General features: G+C 40.9%; 2 protein-coding genes across 3 annotated transcripts in view; both read left to right on the top strand.

Moving 5' to 3' along the window:
* Positions 1–4,359, top strand: part of ASB5 (ankyrin repeat and SOCS box containing 5) — a 53,072-nt gene extending 48,713 nt beyond the window's left edge. For both annotated transcript variants that reach the window (XM_030312078.1, XM_030312079.1), the window contains exons 6-7: positions 815–1,006; positions 2,285–4,359. In XM_030312078.1, the coding sequence (XP_030167938.1) occupies positions 815–1,006; positions 2,285–2,412 (320 nt within the window). In that variant the 3' untranslated portion in view covers positions 2,413–4,359. The remainder of the gene's footprint in view (positions 1–814; positions 1,007–2,284) is intronic.
* Positions 4,360–10,075: 5,716 nt separating this feature from the next.
* Positions 10,076–22,774, top strand: SPATA4 (spermatogenesis associated 4). The gene is made up of 7 exons (XM_030311843.1): positions 10,076–10,293; positions 11,134–11,263; positions 11,617–11,735; positions 11,841–12,061; positions 19,170–19,286; positions 20,569–20,658; positions 22,436–22,774. The coding sequence occupies exons 1-7, from the start codon at positions 10,076–10,078 to the stop codon at positions 22,540–22,542; spliced, it is 1,002 nt and encodes a 333-aa protein (XP_030167703.1). The 3' UTR covers positions 22,543–22,774.
* Positions 22,775–23,929: the final 1,155 nt, after the last annotated feature.

The raw sequence follows: 23,929 nt of genomic DNA, 5'->3' as shown, positions 1-23,929 counted from the left end.
AGCAGAGTTGAAAAGGACTTACACATTTTTACCGATAGATATTTCTTGGTGTCATAACCACTTAGGTACTGGGAAATGAGATTGCTCTTTCCAGTATTACACAGTATTGATTCATTGCACATGTATTGAATGATCACCATGTGCCATGACTCGTACTCAGATAAAATAACTAAGCAATAAATAATTTAATAGGTAGGGTGGTGTTTTTTTTTAATGTAAGATTTTTAAAAAATTTACTTTGCACATGGAAATACAATGTGTCTTTCTACTTAAGAGGCTCAATGCCTTTATATATTTATCGACTTACATTGTATGAGAGAGAAGTGACAGGAAAGTCCGTGCACATTTTCCCCAAACAGCTCACACGTCTAGATTCATGAGTTTTCCAGGAAACACGAAGAGCTCTATTGCCTTAAAATAAATGAAAAGAATACGAGCAATAAACTCTTGAATAATCCTAAGGAATCTCAGTCATGATGAAAACAGGTATGAGTGGGCCTCATCATGCTCTATTTGTAATAACCAGTTAATATGATTACTTTGGGGGCTTTAAAGCATTTAAAAATATTTTGTATTATGGGCTCTTTCAAGCATAGAGAAAAATATTAGAGAACATAACAAACGTGCACTCTCCATCTATGTGTGTCAAGTTTTAATGTGTACATTTGAAGTGTGTGTGTGTAAGGGGGGGGAATAACTCATTACAGACAGAGGTGAGGTCCATTTGGCATCACCCTTTTCTGTGTGCATCGAGGTAAGTGACTGGTCTAAGGGTTTTTGTTTAGATTTCTCATCATTCCTTATTTACACGTAGGTGCCGATGTACAAAAAGGCAAATACTGGGACACCCCACTGCATGCAGCTGCCCAGCAGTCCAGTACGGAAGTTGTAAACTTACTGCTGGAATTTGGAGCGGATATCAATGCCAAAAATACAGAGCTTCTTCGACCTGTAGATGTAGCGACTTCCAGCAGTTTGGTGGAAAGATTGTTGCTTCAACATGAAGGTAGGGATACTTGTGGGCACTTCAAAACACAGGGCCCCTGGGTGGCCCAGTATGTGGATCCTCTGACTCTGGATTTCAGCTCAGGCCAAGATCCCAGGTCTTGGGATAGAGCCCTGCATCGGGCTCTGTGCTGAAGGTGCAGCCTGGTTAACATTCTCTTTCTCCCTCTGCCCCCACCCCCAGCTTGTGCTCTCTCTCTAAAAATAAAAGAAAAAACAACCAAAAAAGAAAAAAAAAAACCCACAAAAATACATTTGCCTGAAATCAATGCAAAGTAAAGACTTTTTGTTGACATGTAAAATGATACTGGCATAACATTTAAAATATTTTTTTGAAGCAGATGATTTTTTAACTTAGGTTCTATCTGTAAAGAAGATAGCACAATGATCTCAATTTTCTTTTTTTTATCTTACCTAAATAAAGTCTGTATATGTTGGGTTAAGTTAAATGTATTCAGTTTGTTTGACAATATGCAATATGTAATTCTGTTTAATATCTGCTGATAAATATTTAGAAACATGCCCCCTTTTCTAAGGGCACATGGCTTCTATAATGTTATAGAAACAGAATCAGGAAATACTTTCATACCTAAGACTTTTGTTATTCAAAAAAATTTTTAATGGTTATTTTTTGAGAGAAAGAGAGAGAGAGAATGTGAGCAGGGGAGAGGCAGAGAGAGAGAGAGAGGGAGACACAGAATCCGAAGCAGGCTCCAGGCTCTGAGCTGTGAGCACAGAGCCCGACACGGGGCTCAAACCCGTGAGCTGTGAGATCATGTCCTGAGCCACAGTCAGATGCTTAACTAACTGACTGAGCCACCCAGGTTCCCCAAGACTTTTGGTATTTTAAAACAGAATTTTTTAAGCGTGGCTCAGACACTATAATAAAATTTGTTTTGGCTTAACTAGTAGACCTAATTTGAGAAAAAGATACAACTTAAAACTTTCCCCCTTTAGTGCCTAACATTATTGGGTCTTTTGACTTATATGTTCTTTGAGAAGCAGAATTTATTTCTGAGGCTTTACATGCAATAACAATTTCATAAGCCTCAGGATTATAATGTTTTAAAGAACCCATATGGAATATACCACAATTACAATAAGAGCTTATAAATAAAAGCCACTGAAATGCTTATGTAAATGTCTCTAGCATAGCGGTCGCACTACCCTATTTAATTTACCTCAAAGCACTGAAGCTTATGGTTTGTTTTGTGCATCTTAACAACATATAAAAATCCATTTGGATTTTAATTAACAAATGCCTTCCTGTCTTTTGTAGCTACTCCAAGCAGCCTTTGCCAACTTTGCCGACTCTGTATCAGAAACTACATAGGGAGGCCGAGATTGCACCTCATCCCTCAGCTCCAGCTGCCAACGTTGTTGCAGAATTTCTTACAGTACCGATAAGGCAGGGAAGTAATGCTAAACTTGCGAAATCCAAACATTTCTGTCTCATCTGCATAGTGTATATTTCATAGTAAAATATGCTAAACACAGTATATAAGGGATTATGAGGCCCTGGGGAAGAAGTGAAATGTCAATTTAAATTTTAAGTGTACTAGTGAGTACTACTGTTTTATGCATTTTTACTTTTTTTTTGTTTTTTGGACTATAGCATATTTAAAATATCTATATATTATTAGCTATTCCCATGTACCCTTTTTGATGTAGAAAAAAGGAGAAATTTTCATTTCAGTGTTTCTTTTTATGAAAAAAAAATGTGAACTCTTACTGAAACTACATACTTTAAAAGGCCTCCATCCTGCCAATAATGCATTAACTTTTAAATTTTAGCTGCTGTAATTGGTGATCTCTGTGTATTTTTTACATTAATGCAAAATACGAGTATGGTTTAGAAAAGAACAACTACTACCCTTTTTGAAATAAAGATGGCTGTCATTCACGAAACCCACCGCGTCGAATGTGCGCTTGTCATTATAATCATCAGTTCATCAAGAAAAGATAAACTGCCCCCCTCCCTGCAAAGATCTCACTAGTCACTTTGCCACCTTAAATGTCCCCATTCCAGAAACGGGTTGGACTAAGGTTATGGCTCCTTCCATCTCTTCCTGGGATGGTTGGAACCTTACACCTTTGCTAAGACTATTTTAAGACTTCCTCCTTCTCCAGGGTAGCCTCATAAGGCCTCTCTACAGTGCTTTTGTACGAAGCACTCCAGCCTTCTTCCATCCAGAAACTGTCACTAGCTGGTGGTACCTGCAGACTGAAGACCATGAACTTCGTACCCAGTTGCGAAAGAGGCCCTTCCTGGGCCATGCTTCAGGGATCAGGGCAGTCCAAGGCTGTGGAAAACAGAAGATAAAATCTCCTTCGATTGTGGGGTGTGCAAAGAAAAGAAAAAGGCTGCGCCACTTAGCAAACTTAGACACCTTACGAAATTTACCCCATACATACACCCTACTAGTGCTGTTTCCAATCCTTCTTCTGCAAAGCAACGGTTGAGGCTTAGACCGTGTTAGCAAGAGGGTATATAGCATTACAAAGTAGTGTCTTCGGCAAGGTTATTACTGTGTTTATTTTCTTCTGCCTTAAACATACTTTAGCGCGGTATAAAACATAATAAAACAAACTGTGTCTTCTTTGTAATTTAGACTAAGTTTGAGTCTGTTGTGGACTGAGAAATAAGATAGGATACTTACTATAGTGTAACGTAGAAAATGTTTTGATGAGTTTTATAAATTTATCAAAGTTTGATAAAGTATTTTGACCACTATTTTAATAATAAGCCCAGGGGCCTATTTTTTCCTTTCTTCTCGGTTCTTGGCTGAATTTTGGATACCTATGGGAAATAAACTATTCTTGAATGTAACCCCAAAGTCACTAAGATCACATCGTTAAGTCGTGTTTAGATTTTCAAAAATAGAAATAAGGCTGTAGCATGTGTGTTAAAAAAATGTCTTCTGTGTGCCTAGAGACTTTTAAATGAGGCTATTCTACTAAATAGCTCAGCCTAACAAATTTATAATGTCCTCATGAATAATGTGCATTTAATTGTTTAATTATAGAGTAACCTCATTACATATAATTGGGTATTCAGACTGCTTTTTTAGTGAAACAGGTGTTGACTAGTATCTTCCCTGAGCTAGACATATGTAGGCTTAGGGTGTAAGGTAATATAATTTGTCCCTTTTCACTGGGCTTGTGCCAATAAGTACACATCAATATTAAAATTAAAACGGGTACTTTAAAATTTTAGTATGCTGATACCTTTTATCTTTGCTTGGGTATGATTGTCTTATCGAAGAAGTGTTCTAATTTAACTGTATCATGTGTTTGTTAATATGTTAAAGTGTGACTATTATCACTGGAATAAAACACTTTTTTTTTCTGTTCTAATTAGTATTTGGTTTTATAATTGAAGGTAATGGAGAATAAGATTCAGTTGCCCTAATTTTTTTCAACATTAGTTTCAAATCACTGTATTATGGGCATTAGGAGAGTAGTGCAGACTGAAACAGATACTTTGAAGGCCTTCTAATCCAAATCTTACTGTGTGCGCACACACACACACACGCACACACACACACACACACACACAAAGATCTAAGGACAAAATCCCACAAAGGCAAAGACCAAGCAACACCAAACTATTTGACATGAGATTAAAGTACCATGAAATTAATCACTGTAGTAAGGTACTGCTGAAACATTTATTTTGTAGGAAAAGGTATTTAATTTCTACTCTTGTTTTAGCCACAAAGTATATTTGATGTTTCCGAAGAAGTGAACAGAGACACTATGTGAAACATGGCCCCTTTGGAAAAGAAGGTCTGAATGTACTGTGTTCATTGCTCTGTGATGGTCTTGAACCCAAGTGACTGTGGCTGTCTGTTTACAAAGTAACTTTATACATTATTCTCTCTTCCGGATTAGTCTCACTTTTTTACTCTAATTTTTCAACTTTCTTATTCTAATTATCATTTATAATTAGTTTATTTCAAGGCCTGCCTTCTCTCTTAAAAACCTAAACAATCATTGTCAGATTTTTCAGTGTTGGTGGCAGGAAATTTATTCAGAAAATTCAGGTGTAGGGCACCTGGGTGGCTCAGTTGGTTAAGTGTCAGACTCCTGATTTTGGTTCAGGTCATGATTTCAACGGTTTGTGGGATTGAGCCCCACATCCGGCTCTGTGCTGACAGTGCAGAGTCTGCTTAGCATATTCTCTCTCTCTCTCTCTCTCTCTCTCTCTCTCTCTCTCCCCTACTCATGCATGCTCCCTCTTCTCAAAATAAATAAATAAACATTTTTTAAAAAAGGAAAAAAGGGGAGCCTGGGTGGCTCAATCGGCTGAGCAACCAACTTCAGCTCAGGTCATGATCTCACGGTTTTTGAGTTCGAGCCCCGCGTCAGGCTCTGTGCCGACAGCTCAGAGCCTGGAACCTGCTTCTGATTCTGTGTCTCCCTATCTCCCTGCCCCTCCCCCACTCATGCTGTGTCTCTGAAATAAACATTAAAAAAATTTTTTTTAATAAAAAAAAGGAAAAAAAATTGAGTTACTACCCCTCCATCTGCTCTAGGACCTTAAACAATTCACTTCAGCTCTCGAGGTCTCCGTTTTCTCCTTTTTTAAATGATAGGTATCTTCCCATTTTGAGTGGTATGCTCAAATTCAAGGAGTCTTTCAATAAGTAACTTTTGAAATTCAGATACATTTTTTTTAATGCTTATTTATTTTTGAGAGAGAGAGTGAGGGAGACACAAGCAGCAGGCTCCAGGCTCTGAGCTATCAGTACAGAGCGTGATGTGGGCTCAAACTCAGGCACTGTGAGATCATGACCTGAGCCAAAGTCAGACGCTTAACCGACTGAGCCATGTAGGCACCCCTCAGATACATTTTTCAAAACATTTTTGGTGTCTAAGAGGCTTACCTTATAGATACAAATTTTACAAAGCACATATTCAGGCGTTTAAAAGCCAACTTTATTCTTCTCGTAGAACTTCACGTTTATCGCGAGCTTCCCTTTCACCCAGGGAAATCTGGCCACTTTGGGGTAAACTCATTCAATTCAGTGCTTTCTCAGTCTCTCAGCTACACTCTTCAGATGGAGCCTGTTAATGCCAGTCTTTTTTCTTCCCTCCCCATTCTTTCTGGGGTAGCATCTGAATTCCAAAAGATTCTGTGAAACCCACTTTTTGGTGGGAGTGTTCACTGGCCAGGGTGTGCCCCCCGGAAGACTCCTGTGTCAGAGGAATGACTCTGTTCCTCCTGTTTGCATCAGGAGACAGATCACAAAGCGCCTTTTACAGGGAAGCTCCCAGTGGGAAAGTCAGAAAGCACACTTGATTCTCCCTCAAGTACTCTTGCCTCCTTGCCTCTGCCCCTGCTGTTCCTCTGCCTGGAACGCTCCGCCCGCTACCGTGTCATTGCTGTATGCGGGCACGCACTGGCTACAAAATTACTCCTCCCCTTTGAGTTGCAAGTAATCTCCCTGTTTGAGAACGGTTTGCTCCTTGTTCAGCAAAACATCCTTGTGAAGTAAAGCTCTCTGAATTTTCTCTCTCGGCAGGCGATCCATCAAAAACCACCACCGACTTTGATGGCTATCTGGCTGGTACAAAACTTCGGTGGATCTTACAGGGTGACTGTGGATTAATGCAAACTTCATCAGGCAGTAACTCCAGTTATAGCCATCCCCCCCCCCCCCCCATTTGACATCTCTTTACTGGAATAAATCACCACGGTCCTAGCAACTGTGACGCCATTACCCATCTGGAAAGTACCTTTCCCCTCTGTCACAATCTGCAAGAACCACCACAAGTAGTTTGCTTTTATTTATCAGGACCCATAGTGCGCGCTCACGATCTTGCCGTAGGGTCAAATCCGTTTTCGTGCTTTCTGCCGGGAGATGAGCCAAGGTTTCTAAGTGTCTTCACGTTCCACAGAACATCACGTGTGCACTCTACGGATGATGCCATGCTGACTGGACCTGGATCTTGATGCCTTAGAAGCAGGTCAACTAGTGGAAAAGGGAAACCTCACTCCACCTATAAAGCAACGGATCCCTCAGCATCCAGTCGGGAAGACGGAAGTAACTACACAATTTAAACAAGAACTTAATCTAAGGAAGTGGTTAAACAGATGCCGGCGAACTGAAAAACTAAAATGGGGCCATCAAATTAACAGAAATAGACGATTCAGGAAGCAATTGCTCGTGCTGGAGAACACAGTTAAGAAGTGCGGGCTGTAAGAGCCGAGAACTCGAAGGGAAACTTCTATGGACTGGCTTTTTGCAGGGTGAGAGCACACAGCTGGAGCCAAGGCTTCGGAAGCTCAGAGTAAAATCCGGGACTCTTTAAGGAGGGCCGCTTCTCAGGGCTTGGGAAACGTCTGAACCATTAAGATGAAATCTGCTCCAGGAGAGCCAAAGAAAGTTGGAGATCCAACCACCTGCCCCTGCCAGGTTATGCTTTGTTGCTGCGGCAACACCCCTGCAAATTCATGTGGAAACAGCAAGCGCCCTTTCCCCTCCCTTTCCCTCCTGGCCTCCCTCTAGCTCCCCCTATTGGCAAAGTTTAATAAAGCTTTCAGCAAAGGAGAAATCACATTGTGGTGGTAAGACGGGCTAAATACAGAACGTGTTTGAAACAGAGATGTATCTGCTTATCAACTGGCACATTTATTACGGGAAGGCTTTAACCCTTAGCAAAACTTTGCTTAATTTAGCCCCAGTCCGTAGCCCTAATCTAGCTCCTTAGCTGTTACCACCTAAATCTTGGGTTAGCACTCATGCTAAAACCTAAACGCTTTCTCTAACCCTATTGAGTTCGTTATTTCCCAAAACTCATAAAAAACTCACATATCGGGACACCTGGGTGGCTCAGTCGGTTAAGCGTCGGACTCTTGATTTTGGCTCAGGTCATGATCTCATGGTTTGTGGGTTTGAGCCCTGTGTTTGAGCCAGTGTGGAGCCTGCTTGGGATTCTCTCTTTCCCTCCCTCTCTCTGCCCTCCCCTGTGCTTTCTCTCTCAAAATAAATAAATAAACTTAACTTAAAAATCCTCACATATCACAGATTATATCATCTGTACTTTCATTCACATTAGTCATTCCGTGTGGAATTGTCCCCATCCCCCCCATCCCACAGATTTCCATGACCGTCTTAGAAACAACTTATTCTTACTGAGATCTTACTATGTACTGCACACCCTTCTAGGCTCTTTGCATATTTAACTTTATTTAATCATTAACACAACCCTGTGGGGTATAACTTATTTATTCCCATCTTTTAAACATTTTACAACTTGCCCAAAGTCACATAACTAATAAAAAAGTAGAGCTGGTCCTCCAATGCCTGTCATAAACAATTTAAAATATCGCCTCATAAAATCCAAATCAAATGTCACCTTCTCTGAAAAGACTCCTAGAGTCCCTCAATCCAAATTACATGCTTCCTCCCTGATATATTTTTACCATGGCGGAGCTTTTCAGTGTACATGATCTTTTCACTGGTATTTATATCTGTGCACCTTCTATAAATAATCTAGTGCCCAGCTGCCTAATAGAACCCCCTGCGGTGACAGCATTGTATCTGTGCTGTCCAACATGGGTAGCCAGCAGCCACACGTGGGTATTGAACAGATGAAACTCAGCAAGTGTCACTCACGTTATTCTATTTTATTTAAATTTATATATAAATAGCCACAGGTGGCTAGGGGCCACCATATTGGATTGTGAAGATGCAGTGAGTAACACAGTACAGAACAGTTAGTCATTCGTGAAAAACTTCACTGGGCAAAAAGAAAATACTTTCATAGCTTTGTTCTTCTCTTTCAAACCATATACAGACTCACAATGACTTTATTATTAATTTTCTCATGTTTATTTATTAATGCTTTTTATTTGTGTTTGAAGGCAAGAGAGAGAGAGACAGAGCATTGGCGGGGGAGGCGCAGAGAGAGAGGGAGATAAAGAATCCAAACCAGGCTCCAGGCTCTGAGCTGTCAGCACAGAGCCTGATGCAGGGCTCAAACTCATGAACTGTGAGATCATGACCTGAGCTGAAGTCGGATGCTTAACCGGCTGAGCCACCCAGGTGCCCCTAATGTTTATTTATTTTTAAGAGAGAGGGAGAGAGAGACAGAGCAGGGAGAGGCAGAGAGAAGGAGACACAGAATCCAAAGAGGCTCCAGGCTCAGAGCTGTCAGCACAGAGCCCAACTTGGGACTCGTACCCACGAACCTCGAGATCATGACCTGAGCCAAAGTCCCAGGCTTAACTGAGCCACCCAGGTGTCCCATGGTTTGCTTTATTAATAAATCTCTATATGAATAAACATGCCACAAAACATTATATAGCTTCACTATCAAACTCTATCCCATATTTCATCTTGCATAATATGTATCTACATGCCACACTGGTGTTTTTTTGCAAAACTTTTTGAAGGATTTTAACAAATCTATTGCATATTTAGTTTATAACTGTCGATGCTACACTTTTTTCCCCTCTGCATTGTTCACTGGTAAATCCCAAGTAACTAGGTCAGTGCCTGGCACATACTAGGGACTCAAATAATTGTTGAATGAATGAATCATCTATACCAGGGCATCCTTGTGAAATGGGAAAACTTACAAATTTTTATAAACAACGTAATAATTAAGGAAAGAGGTTAAGTCTGTAGATATTAGACATTTATTCACTTTAATTTCGAAAATTTTTTCTTTGGAGTTTTGGAGCAAATACTCTACCATTTCCGATTTCTAAACAAAAACTGACCTTGTCTTCTGGAAGCTTCTCCCATCCTCAAGATGTTTGACCCACAATAGGCCTTTGGCTGGGCTGAATCCACAATATCTAAAAAGTAAATTTGGAAGGACAAAGGGTTGGGAGAAGAGAGGCTAACTACAACCAAGATTGGGGCCAGGAATCGCCCCAGACCACAGCGTCAGCTCTGCAAACTGGGGAGCGCTCGAGGCCCAGCGCCCGCCCCGCCCCGCCCCCGCTCCCGCCCAAGCCCCGCCCACCCACGGGCCCCGCCCAGCCGCGCTGAGACCCCGCCCCCACGAGGCCCCGCCCCGCCGCGGATGCTGCCATAGAAACCCAGAAAGCGACATGGCTGCCGCCGGCCTGGGAGGAAGGCTTTTGACACTGCCGGCGGCAGCCCTACCCAAGTCACCGTCACTTTCGCTACAGGCAGCAGCTCCCATCCGAGGGAAGCCTAAGAAATATCTGGTCTATCCGCATCCACCGAAGAGCTCCCGCCTGTCCCCGTCGGTTCTGCGCTGGCTCCAGGGCCTGGATCTCACCTTCTTTCCTAGGAACGTCAACAGGTGCAGGAGCAAGCCGCCTAGACGGGGCCTGAGCACCCCGGGGACCCGCCGACCACTCGGCTGCCCCGCCTGCCCCGCCGCGGCACTGGGCGCAGACGGCCTACTCCCCTGGTTTAGGTTTCAGACCCCGACCCCCACCCGCTCAGCGCGCGGCGCGCGCGCGCAAGCACACACACCCCTTCTTTTAGGGAGCGGGCCTGGAAAATACGCGATGAAGCACTCACTTATTCATTTACCCATTCAATCATCACATTTTAGATTTAAGCTAATATAGAATGCCTTGGTGACTACAAAAAAATACTGATAGTCAAGGCTCTTTCTTTAGAGACACTGGACATTAATAATCGTGGGGATCAGTTTATCCTCTGGGTGGCATCTAGTTTTTCCAGTCAGGGACTGGAAAAAAGTTGCTGCTGAACTGCAGCCACCCTGAACGTAACGGGCGGTTAATATCTGCTCTGGGAATGCGAACTAATTTCCATAAAGATGAAGACGATGACTTTTTTGCAGACTCTGGTTTACTAATTTCAATACTCCTTAATAGAGACATGCCTGAAATTTTCAATGTGCATCGGAATCACCTAGGGATCTTGTTAAAATGAAGATTCAATACAAATTAATAGTTTGGGTTCATAAAAAGAACACGAAAGCCTTTAGTGTGTATCTAATCTTATTAAAATTCTATTCCATAGCAGGTCTTCCTTAGAGCAATGATCCAACAAAACTAATTTTATAAGTTATTTGCTGTCAGTGTGGAATATTAAATTGGTGTTAATTGATTATAAAACAAACTGTAAAAGTAACCACATTTTATTTCATTTCTTTAATATTATGGATCAGGGATTTTTCAAATGGCTTCCTGATTGCAGAAATATTCACTATATATTACCCCAGGGACCTTAAATTGTCATCCTTTGAAAATGGAACTTCTTTGAAAGTCAAGTTGGATAACTGGGCACAGTTGGAGAAGGTAAATTAGCAGTCATCGACTTTAAGAAGTTTGTGTTTTAAATGGTGTACTCCTGATGTCGTGGATATCTACACACACGTGCGTGTGGCTGTGCCACGAAGCTGGCAGCTTGTTTCCGTGTATTAAAATGAATGTTATTAAAGTTTGTCAGGAGTCACTTATGAAACTCATTTCAAATTGGAGTAGGATAGAATGGTTGCTTTTCTTGCTGAACGATATTTTTTAATAATTAACATGTTAAAAAAAAACTATTAGGTGAGAGACAAAAAAAAGGGGGTTAAGGTGAATACAAAGTAAATGAAGATTTTTACGTAACTTCTTATAATGAAAATACCTTCTTTCTACTATTAAAGTTCCTGGCAAGAAAAAGACTTAAATTACCTAAAGAGCTAATCCATGGAACAATTCATTGCAAAGCTGGAGTACCTGAAATACTAATACAAGAGGTTTATACTTTGCTAACGCATCGAGAGTAAGTCATTTGGAATCTTCTAGCGATACAACTTAAAATGAAAATTTGGTAATATAAATCTCATTACTAAAATATGGCTTGTCAACAATATTTTTTTCGTTCCAGAATTAAAAGTATCCAGGATGACCTCGTGAATTTCACAGACTACAGTTACCAGATGCGTCTGCCCCTGGTTCCTAGCTCCACAGCTTCCAAGTCGATTAAAGATAACATTAGGTCATCAGAGATAAAAAGCAATCCCAACACGCTCAGCAATGAACTTAAAGTAGAATTCCTCTTCCTTTTACAAATGTTGCAAAGAAAATTAAGGAGAAAATTGAATCCCAGTAAGTTTTCCTTGGAAATAGTCAACTGAATTCTTCCCAACGTAGTGAGGCTATCTATGCTTGAGTACAGATGAAAGAAAAGTTGACCACTGTCTGTCCCAACTCTGCTTTTTCTATCCCTGGTTTAAAGGGAAAGTGGTTCTCTTATGCTTAGCAGTGGAATGATTTATCATCACTGGAGTGGTTTACGGCATATTTTTTTAAATGAAAGCATAGGTTAACTTAGTATATTAACACTTTTCTTTTTAGAAAAGAGTGACTATGTTCACATAAAATTCTGTGGGAAGTAAGTTCAAATATCAAGTTACTAACGAGGATGAGAATATTTCAGACTTCATCAGGATGTAAGTACTTTAGGAAAAGCCTGGATTATCATGATTTGCTCTAGATGATTTCCAGACCATGGTCATGGTTGTCCTGTAGTAGCCTCGGTATGTAGACTGGGTACGTAAGGTAAGGCAGATGGAGGCAACCCACGGCAATCTTCCAGAGAGATCACTGAAATAATTCTCAAAGCATCCAAAGCATTTGCCATCAGAGTCCCAACAAATGACAAACAAAATAAGTGAACCTTCTTTCTTTCATTGTTGTTGCTTTACTAACACTTAACTTAGGACACCATTGGTCTCAGAATTCTATAGTCCTTGATTCCAGACATTTAGTGACTTCATCATGACCGTGGCACTAAAACCATTCAAGAATGAGGCAGCTGTAGGTCAGTAGGATTTCTCTCTCATTTGAACCCCCACTTTCTGAAGAAAAGAGCCATTTTCTCTCTAGTCTCTGGTAGGAAAGGAGAGCAGTAACTGTAACTTCCCCTCACAATGTGAGTTGGATATTTTGGTTTTCATCCTGTTGCTCTGTTCATCTTCCACTGCCTATCATTTTTTGTTTCTCTTCCTTATTTGCTCTTACTCATGAATTTGTGAACAGAAAAGAACTGAGGTCATTAATCCTGTTGTGGAATTATATAGTCAAATTCTTTTGTAGGTTTTTAAACACTAATTCTGCTGTGATTCATGCATGCATATAATGTAGATGTACAACTTTAAAAAGACAATGAATAAATATTTGTGTATCACTGCATAATCTATGACGTGGAACATCACCCATAGCTTTATATTCTCCCGGTGTCCTGCTCTTACCGCCTTCTTCATACTTGCCTCTGAGAGTAACCATTGTCCTGCAGCCTTTGTCATTGCCTTGATTTCAAAAAGTTTGTTTATGCGCACGACTTCATTCATATGTATTTCTCAATTGAGAAGATTTTATCAAAGTCTGTACTAGGTAGAATGTCCCCCATGTTGTTCATGCCCCAATCCCTGGAACCTGTGAATACGCTGTATTACACGGCAAAAGAGGCTTTGCAGAAGTCACAGACCTCGAAATAGGGAGTTTATGCTGGATTATTCAGGCGGATCCAGTCTAATCACACGAGCCCTTAAAAGCGGAGATGGTTCTCCAAGTGGACTCAGAGGAGTGCAGCAGAAGCAGGAACAATTTGACGTGTGGGAGGGCTTCAACCTGCCACTGCCACAGAGGCCACCTGGAGAGCACAAGGTGAGGGCATGGCCTCAAACAACTCTCAGGGACAGCCAGCGACAAGACAGATTTTGGACCTAGAATCACAAGGAGCCAAATTCTGCCAAAAACATGAATGAGCAGGGGAGAGGATTCATCCCCAGAGCTTCCAGAAGGAATGTGGCCCTGCTAACATCTCGATTTCAGCCTGGTGAGCCTCTAAAAAGAAGCCCATAGACTTCTGTACTGTGAGAGTAAAGATGGCTACTGTTCATAAGCCACCAACTTTATGGTAATTTGTTACGGCAGAAATGAAAAACAAACACAAACTTCATAATTAATACTGTTGGCATCATGAGGTTATAAAAATATTCTCCTATCCTTACCTTGACTAAGGTTTAGCCTTTCCATTTTTTTTTTAAATTTTAATTCCAGTTAACACAACGTTCTATTAGTTTCAGGTGTACGATTTAGTGATTGCTTCCATACAACGCCCAGTGCTCATCGCAAGTGCATCCTTAACCGCATCACCTATTTCCCCATCCTCCACCCACCTCCCTTCTGGTGACCATCTGTTTGTAGTTAGGAGTCTCTTAGTTGTTTTGTCTTTTCTTCCCCTTTGCTCATTTTTTTCTTTTTAAATTCCACATATGAGTGAAATCATATAGTATTTATTTGCCTTTCTCTGGGTGACTTATTTTGCTTAGCATTGTACTATCGAGCTCCATCCATGTTGCAAACGGTAGGATTTCGTTCTTTCTTATGGCTGAATAACTCATTGTATTTAAGTATATATATACATATATATGTATATATACACGTTATGTTTATATATATATATAAACATACACACCATATCGTCTTTATCCATTCATCCATAGATGGATGCTTTGGCTGCTTCCGTCATTTGGCTATTGTAAATAAAGCTGCTATAAACATCGGGGTGATGTATCCCTTTGAATTAGTATTTTTGTAGTCCTTGGGTAAATATCTAGTAGTGCAATTACTGGATTGTAGGGCAGTTCTACTTCTCACCTTTTGAGGAACCTCCGTATCATTTTCCAGAGTGACTGCACCAGTTTGCATTTCCACCAACGGTGCAAAAGGGTTCCTTTTTCTCCACATCCTCACCACCACTTGTTGTTTCTTGTGTTTTTTATTTTAGCCATTCTGACTAAAGGTGTGAGGTGGTATCTCATTGTAGTTTTGATTTGCATTTCCCTGGTGACGAGTGCTATTGAGCATCTTTTCATGTGTCTGTTGGCCATCTGGATGTCTTCTTTGAAGAAACATCTGTTCATGTCTCTGCTCATTTTTTAATTGGATTGTTTTTTGGGTGTTGAGTTGTATCAGTTCTTTATGTATTTTGAATACTAACCCTTTACTGGATACGTCATTTGCAAATATCCTCTCTCATTCAGCAGGCTGCCTTTTAGTTTTGTGGACTGTTTCCTTTGCTGTGCAGAAGCTTTTAATTTTGATGTAGTCCAAAGAGTTTTTGTTTTTATTTCCCTTGCCTCAGGAGACATACCTAGAAAAATGTTGCTATGTTAGCCTTTCATTTAAAATAATTTTTCAACTTTACTGAGGTATAAGTGACAAATAGAAATTACATATATTTAAGGTGTAAAACTTGGTGTTTCGATATACATATACATTGTTCAATGATCACTGCAATCAAACATATCCATGTTCAGAGCGCCTGGGTGGCTCAATCAGTTGAGCGTTTGACTTTGGCTCAGGCCATGATCTCACGGTTCCCTGAGTTCAAGCTCTGAATTGGGCTTGCTGCTGTCAGCGCAGAGGCCGCTTTGGATCCTCTGTCTCCCCTCGCTCTGCCCCTTCCCTGCTCAGGCTCTCTCGCTCTCAAAAATAAACATTAAAATATCCATCTCCTCACAAGGTTGCCATTTTCTTTCTTTCTTCCTTTTTCTTTTTCCCTTGCTTGCTTGCTCTGTGTAGTGAGTACACTTAAGGCCTACCCTCTTAGCAAATTTCAGGTACACAATACACAATCAGATGCAGTCACCATGCCACACATTAGACCTGCAGAACTTACCCATCCTGCATAACTGAGACTTTGCACCTCTGATCTGCATCTCCTCACGTGCCCCTCCACCCCATCCCTAGAAATTACCATTTCACTCTCTGCTTCGAAGAGCCTGTTTTACATTCCACATAGAAGTGGAAATGCAGTATTTGTTTTTCCATGTCCGGCTTATTTCTCTTAGCATAACGTCCTCTAGTTTTATCTGTGTTGTTGCAAATGATAAATTTTCCTTTTCATTTATTATTTATTCATTTTGAGAAAGAGACTGTGCCAGTGGGCAGGGGCAGAGAGAGGGGGAGAGAGAGAATCCTAAACAGGCTCCTCACTAACCATGAACCGTGAGATCATAACCTGAGCCCAAACCAAGAGTTGGAAGCTTAACAGACTGAGCCATCCAGGCACCCCCCAAATTTCCTTCTTTTTAAAGGCGGATTAATATTCCATTTTGAGTGTGTGCACGTGTGTACGTATACATGTACATATTCTCTATACGGTCATCCATTTTTGGACATTTAGGTTGTTTCTGTATCTTTGGCTAATGTGAGTATTGCTGCAGTGAACATGGGGATGCAGATATTTCTCTGAGATACTGATTCTGTTTCCTTGGGACATATACCTAGAAGCGGGATTGCTGAAACATACGGTAGTTAATTTGGGAGAGAATCTCCATATTGCTTCCATGATGGCTGTACCAATTTACATGCCAGCAACAGTGTAGAAGGGTTCTCTTTTCTCTCACATCCTCATGAACACTTTTTATCTTTTGTCTTTTTTGATAACAGCCATTTTGACAGATGTATGATGATATATTATTGTGGTTTTGGTTGCATGTCCCTGATTATTGGTCATCATTAGTGATGTCGGGCACCTTTCATACACTTGTTTGCCATTTGTATTTATTTTGAGAAACATCTACGTAGGTCCTTTGCCCCATTTTTAATTGGGTTATTTGCTTTGTTCAGTATTGAGTTGTATGAATTCCTTATACGTTTTGGATATTACTTCCTGATAAAGTATTAAACACTGATGAAGGAAAGAAGACACAGATAAATGGAAAGACATCCCATGTTCATGGATTAGAAGAATATTGTTAAAATGTCCATACTACCAAATTGATCCATAGAGTCAATGCAAACTCGCAAAACTGAATGGCAGTCTTTACAGAGATAGAAAAAACAATCCTGACTTCACATGGAATCACAAAAGAACCTGAAAACCCAAAGCAATTCTCTGAAAGAACAAAGCTGGAAGCATCACACTACCTGATTTCAAACTATATTAAAACAGTAAAGTACTGGCATAAAAAACAGACATGTAAACCAATGAAACAGAACAGTGAGCCCAGAAATAAACCCATGCATTTACAGTCACCTGATCTTGAATAAGGATGCCAAGAATACACAATAGGGAAAGGACAATCTATCTCCTCAATAATCATGCTGAGAAAATTGGATATCCACTTGAAGAATCTCACACCCCAAATCAAACCCAAATGGGTTAAAAAACTTAAACATGAGACCTGAAACCATATAACTGCCAGAAGAAAACACAGGGAAAAAGCTTCTCGGTATTGGCAATGAATTTTTGGAAATGACATCCAAAACACAGGCAACAGAAGCAAAAATAAATACATGGGGTTGTATCAAACTAAAGTGCTTCCTGCATAGCAAAGGAAACAAGAGTGAAAAGGGAACTATAAAATGGGGAAAAAAATGTTTGCAAAGCATGTATCTGATAAGGGGTTAGTCTCTTTTAAGATGTTAATTTGAAAAAAAAAAAAAGATCTTAATTTGTCTGCAACTGAAATGGAGAACCAATGGTCTCAGAACCATTTTTTGAATAGTCTGTTCTTTCCCCACTGATTTGTAGTATCCTTAGGTCTCAAACTTTCCAAGTTTCTGTGTATATCTGGGCCTGTTTCCTATATATATATATATCCTAGCTGATTTTGTCTAAATGTGTGCAACTTCATCACCCGTACGATCTTAGTTACTATGGCTTTATAGCAAGTGTTGGCACTTGGTAAACAAGTCCTGCCATTCTTCCCTCTATGAAGTATCCTGTTGCACGGACCTATTTATTTCATTCACTGTGACTTTTACTGTTAGGAATTCAGTAGTACTGCCTACTGCTATATTTGCATTCACGTCTATCGTGGTGTTTTGTGCTCTTTATTCTTTTTCCGTTTCTTGTTATTGTTTCACCTATCTTTTCTTCTTTTGGATTGAATGGATTGAATTTTTTGTAAAGACTGTCTCCCCCCACCCCCCAAACTGACTTGGAAATTTTTAAATTTCTACTCTTTGTAGTGCCATTCTAGAAATTTCACCATGCAGACTTATCCTCATCTAAAATTAATGTCTTTACTCTTTCTCCAACTATAAGGACCCTAAAACACTGACGGCTCCTTGTCAGCCCCTTACCGCACTTCGGCATTTTAGTTTTGTCAAGTTACCTTATTTCTAACACCATAAACCAGATACGATTATTTTTCATACAGAATGTTTGCTTATATTTAGTCTACCTCACCATCACTGTCACTCACTAGTTCTCATTGGGATTTCTAGAGCCAAACACAAGTATTCTATTTAATCTTCTAATTAAAAGTCCATCTTTGCACAAAGTTAACCTGTATCTCTCTTGTCCTCCCGTGAGCACACTTTCTCTTTAGCCATGGATCACCTCAACCCTTCAGATTCTGCAACAGTATTCTGTTATCACCCATCTTGATCTTTGAGGCTGCTGATTTGAAGCTCAAAGTCATGAACTGTGATAATTATAGTTCTGAGGATGCTGCTGACCAGAGCTGTATTTAGCATGAACAGGGTCTGGCTGATAAGTAGAAATAATCTTAGACTCTTCTTCAAGCTGCAGAGGAGCAGTAAGTGATCTTTAGAAGCACAGGGAAGTTGATATCCAAGTGTGATAGATAGAATTATAGAATTAGTTAATGAGAAATAGGGGAAACAAAGAAATAATTTTAAGTCACTAGTTTTAAAGCATAAATAAGTTTGCAAAACAGATACTGCATGTTGTTCATATGAAATATAAACAATATTTAAGAAATCATTTAACCTGACAGAAGTCAATACAGTATTTTCTTTTTAGGATACTGTGTAGGAGAGACAAGCAGGGGATTTGGGGGGTACTTACTAGTAATATATGATCTCTTGACCTGGGTGATGGCTACCCCAAGTGTATTCATTCCAAAAATTCATCAAGCTGTAAACACATAATTTGTTTACTTTTCTGTATACATATTATTACTGAATAAAAACTTATCAAAAAAACTAAGAACATAAAGATAGTCTTTAAAATAACGGGTTTTTTTTGAAATAACTTTTTTAAAGCCACTATCTTGTGCATCAAAGATGTGAAAAATGTGGGGAGAAGGTTAATCATCTTCATATTCACACCACTCTTAAGAAGATGATAAAACAGATGTCTAAAGAATTTGCCTAATTTTTAAATTACAGTGTCTTATTCTGGCCCTGGCCGTAGTGATTTTCTAACAGTTTTTGTGTTCCTATTTCATAGAATGGTTTGAGGTCAAACCAACAGTGGGAGAACTTACTCTTGACCACCTTCCAACCCATGGCTCTCGGTGCAAATATAATTCCATGATTTCAAGGGAAAGAGTTGCTCCTGTTTTACGTGAGTCTTTGTTACTGTGGTTTTATTCTTTTTACCTGTGAACTGAACCTTTTGCTGCTACTTGGTTCCTTAGAATTTTTTTAAACAGTGAAAATGTTGGTCTAGGCATTCAGTCTAAAACTGTGTATTAGGCTGGTGTCGGCATGCTCTGGGTAGGTGGAGGGGCCACACAGTCCGCTGAGTACCGGTCACATTGGGGAGGTTTCCAAGCCAGGTTCCCCCCACCCCACCCCAACTAAAGGACCCACTTCAGCTCTGATGTATCTTCAAAGAGGTGGGTCTGAAACAGGTGAAGGCCAGTGCAGAGCTCAAAGCTCAATTCTCTACCAGCAGGTAAGGAATCAGCCCTAAGGCAGATACGGATACTTGCATACTTGTATTACAACAAGCCCCTAGTTTAAATCCTGGGAGTTCAGAAAGTGTTCATAGCATAGCAATCTAGAGCCCATAAGCCAAAATCAGTCTCCCACCCTGTTTTTGTAGAGCCTGCAAGTTAAGAATGGCTTTCACATTTTTAAATGGTTCAAACAGTGTATCAGAAGAAAAATGGTATTTTCTGATGCACGAACATTGTATGAAGTTCAAATTTCTATGTTCATAAATAAAGTTGTACTGGAACACAGCCAGGACCGTTCCGCATGCCATGTCTATGGGCTGCTTTTACGCGACAAAAGCAGGGCCGAGTCGCTGCCCACAAAGTAGGTTCTAGATTTAGTGAATAAAAACAGATATAACCAATAAAACCAATTACAGGGACATGTTGAGGACATACTTTCATTGAAAATTATTCATTGCTCATCTGAAATTCGAACTTAACTGAGTGTCCATGTTTTGTTTTTACTGTCAGGGCTCTGATGGAAAATATTAGGGGACCTGTCCTACAAGGCAGGATTCCTAAAATGTTAAGGGTTTCATGGGGGGTGGGGGACACAGGCCTTTGTTTATATAGGGTCTGGAAAAGCAATGTTAACAGATTCCTCCTTTTAAACTTGTGATTTCTCAGAGCCTTTAATATGCTAATACTCATTGTAAACAGTGAAGAGGAGAGGTACCCAGGGAAGTGTTTTCCAAACTCTATTTGATCACACATCACTCTTATTTGGTTTTGTTTTGCTAATGGCCTGGTAGAACTACCATTTCTAAGAGCACACTTTGTAATATCTAGACATTAGAACAGTCCATTAAAAGGTCTAACTCATATGCTTGAGGCATGGTACTCAGCATGACTCAACAGAAGTGAATAATGACGTTTCTATGGAAAAAAAAAAATAAGTATCCATAGTTTCACCTTCAGATTCTGGGAACACATCCTCTCCTTCAACCTGCCTCAACCTTCTTCCAACAGTGACGCCTGCAGGGAGAGCTCCAGCAGGTAGAAGCAGTGGCTCCAGGGCAGAGGCTGGGGTGGCGGGGGGGGGGGGGGGGGGGGGGGGGGGGTGGGTGGGGGGGGGGCTCTGCTGGTTCCCTTGCTTGCCTCTTTCCCCTTAGGACTACTTGGACCTGCCTGGGGGTGGGAAAGCACAGGACCACTTGCTTTGGGACCTGCAATGAGAAGGCGGGAAGAGGAATGAGATGTTGCAAGGCCTCCTTCCTGCATAAGAAACAGATGCAAAGTGTCCATATATATGTGTGTGTGTGTGTGTACACACACACACACACACACACACACACACACAATGATGGCTACTGATACTTGAATAGCTGAAGAACTTTCCTTTATCTTTCCAGAAACATTTCAAGGTCACAAATGAGTTTTTAGAAAAATAATGCTCTCATTTTGGATCACAACTCCAAGGAGAGTGGAGTCCTGCTTTTACGACTGTAATGACGTAGCAACTGCTGCACGTGACTTCTCCCCCATTTTATTCTCTCCATGCTCTTCTACGAGTCCCCCTCACTGCAGTGGGCTTTCTCCATCCTTTTCAAAGTGGGTGATGGGCTAAGCGAGACATCACCAGGACAGATCAGGATGGGAAGAAACATGCTTTTCTCTCTCTACTTCTCTCAATCCTATTCCAGAAACTTGGATCCTCTTAGTCTGGGCATAACGGAAATTAATGAATGGTGTGCAGCTCACTTTGGTAATTACATCGATGAGAGCTGTTTTGCTAGATTTTATTTTTTCCAAATTAATTCAAGGGATTCCATCTCAGTTGTTTCTTTTCTTTTTTTTTTTTTCAACGTTTATTTATTTTTGGGACAGAGAGAGACAGAGCATGAACGGGGGAGGGGCAGAGAGAGAGGGAGACACAGAATCGGAAACAGGCTCCAGGCTCCGAGCCATCCGCCCAGAGCCCGACGCGGGGCTCGAACTCACGGACCGCGAGATCGTGACCTGGCTGGAGTCGGACGCTTAACCGACTGCGCCCCCCAGGCGCCCCCCATCTCAGTTGTTTCTACTGAAAGAGCAGAGTGTTTAGGTCAGGTCAGCTAACATAATCGGAGTGAGTGGAAGGAGGGGAGCAGAGCTAGGCCGCAGGTAAAACAGGATCCTATTTTACCATCTAACATTGCGCGGCAAGTAACGGCACCAAATCCACAGGCTGTTCACCTCAAAAGCTTCTAATTCTCAAATAGGGTGGCAAACATTAACTGTAAGAAAGGCTGTTGCCTTTGTTTTTTTCGTTAACACTGAAGTCCCTCCCTATGTTTACCTAAACCTAGCATCTGGTGAACTCGTGGGCCGAGGGAGAATACATTTCTTAGCTGCCACTGGTCCCTCACATGAGAACTGAGCGACCTGGAAGGTCAGCCAGTTTGGACGCTTCATTGCAATCAGAGTTCCAGAAACTAAACTGCGAATTATGTGTATTTGCCAAATCTCAGCACTGTTAGAATCGAGGCCTCAGCTGCTTTCTGAAACAACATCTAAAAATAGTTGAGTCATATTCAGTGTCAGATACGCCGAACTAAGCCCCGGGTATTTTAGGCACTGCTAATGGCTTTTGGAAGCGGGGGGCATTCCGATTTTTTATTTACGGCCACTACCCTGCGTGCTGTAACTATTCTACTTACCAGGCATGTAGATGAACCTGTGTTCAGACTGTTGCTGATCCTCGTGCAAGTTCTGTATGTTAGAAACACTGATCATCGCGCAAATGTTTAATAACCACAAACTGATTTTAATGTTTTTTATTTAAATATGCCAGGAAACACAGGTACTGTTGGCAATCCACTTAGAAGAATTCATGTCAAACAAGCTGGAAAATACTCTTTTGAATCTGCCATGAACCCTATCACAAACACGAAAAAGTAACCTTGAAAAGCACGTGTCCAATGGCTTTGAGGATGTAATGCAGCGTCTCCTGCCATCCCAGAGGGTCTAATCACCTGGGTGTGGGTATATAAGTAAATTAAAGCCATGTCTTATCCATAATTGGGCTCAAAACGTGTTTTTTTTTTTTTTTTCAATTCAACAACCACGTATTAAAACACCTGTGCCAGGTACTGTTGAAAATGCAAAATCAACAGAGAAGGAGCAAAAATCATTTTAATTTTTTTTTTTTTTTCAACGTTTATTTATTTTTTGGGACAGCGAGAGACAGAGCCTGAACGGGGGAGGGGCAGAGAGAGAGGGAGACACAGAATCGGAAACAGGCTCCAGGCTCCGAGCCATCCGCCCAGAGGCCGACGCGGGGCTCGAACTCCCGGACCGCGAGATCGTGACCTGGCTGGAGTCGGACGCTTAACCGACTGCGCCACCCAGGCGCCCCAGAGGTACAGTTAAACATAATTCACCATGACAGGTAAAAGTTTTCTCTCATCAATTCTGTAGCAATGGTGGATCTGCTTTGTTATGTTTTCCTCATCAGAAATGAAAAGAGCAACCACTTTGCCTGATATATATCTACATATCACATGCACTCATAAAGAATGCATTCCGAACGGTGATTATCACACATTGGCCCGGAAAGAATACTGCCCACCCCCATAAACAGCTAGACTTAAAACATTTTTAAAAAACAGGCGTCGTCCTTCTTGTTGATAGGGAGTTGTGGGAGAGGAAAAATTGTGCCTCACTTGGAATTTGGTTCTGGTGTTTAGCAAACCATTTAGCTCAATTGAAAAATTTCTACCGGTTGCTGCCACTCCCCAGAATTTTAGTGGAGGGAAACCAGAGTTGGCCGATATCTTGAAAGATGGATTATCTTTCATGCATTCTTATAATTTTACATTCACATTTGGAAAATTTTCTTCAACTGTAATTAGTCATGTTGTTACACTCTCTCATTAACAGTCTCATCTGACTTCCAAGATGAGCATTACTAATGCTGGATCCTGAGACACACACGCCAATCTCCAGCTAAACTCTGTTCGTTGTTTTGCATTGCTGAAGGCTTGGCTTTATTAGAATTTCTATCTCCAAAGACTTCTGTGTTTAATTTCACATTTGGGGCAGGCAATATTTAAATTTTTTTTTTTTCAACATTTATTTATTTTTGGGACAGAGAGAGACAGAGCATGAACGGGGGAGGGGCAGAGAGAGAGGGAGACACAGCATCGGAAACAGGCTCCAGGCTCCGAGCCATCAGCCCAGAGCCCGACGCGGGGCTCGAACTCACGGACCGCGAGATCGTGACCTGGCTGAAGTCGGACGCTTAACCGACTGCGCCACCCAGGTGCCCCTGGGCAGGTAATATTTA

The sequence above is a fragment of the Lynx canadensis genome, chromosome B1 (genome assembly GCF_007474595.2).
Source record: "Lynx canadensis isolate LIC74 chromosome B1, mLynCan4.pri.v2, whole genome shotgun sequence".
NCBI lineage: Eukaryota > Metazoa > Chordata > Mammalia > Carnivora > Felidae > Lynx > Lynx canadensis.
The sequence above is the reverse complement of the archived record's forward strand: the minus strand, read 5'-3'. Positions and strand labels throughout refer to the sequence as shown.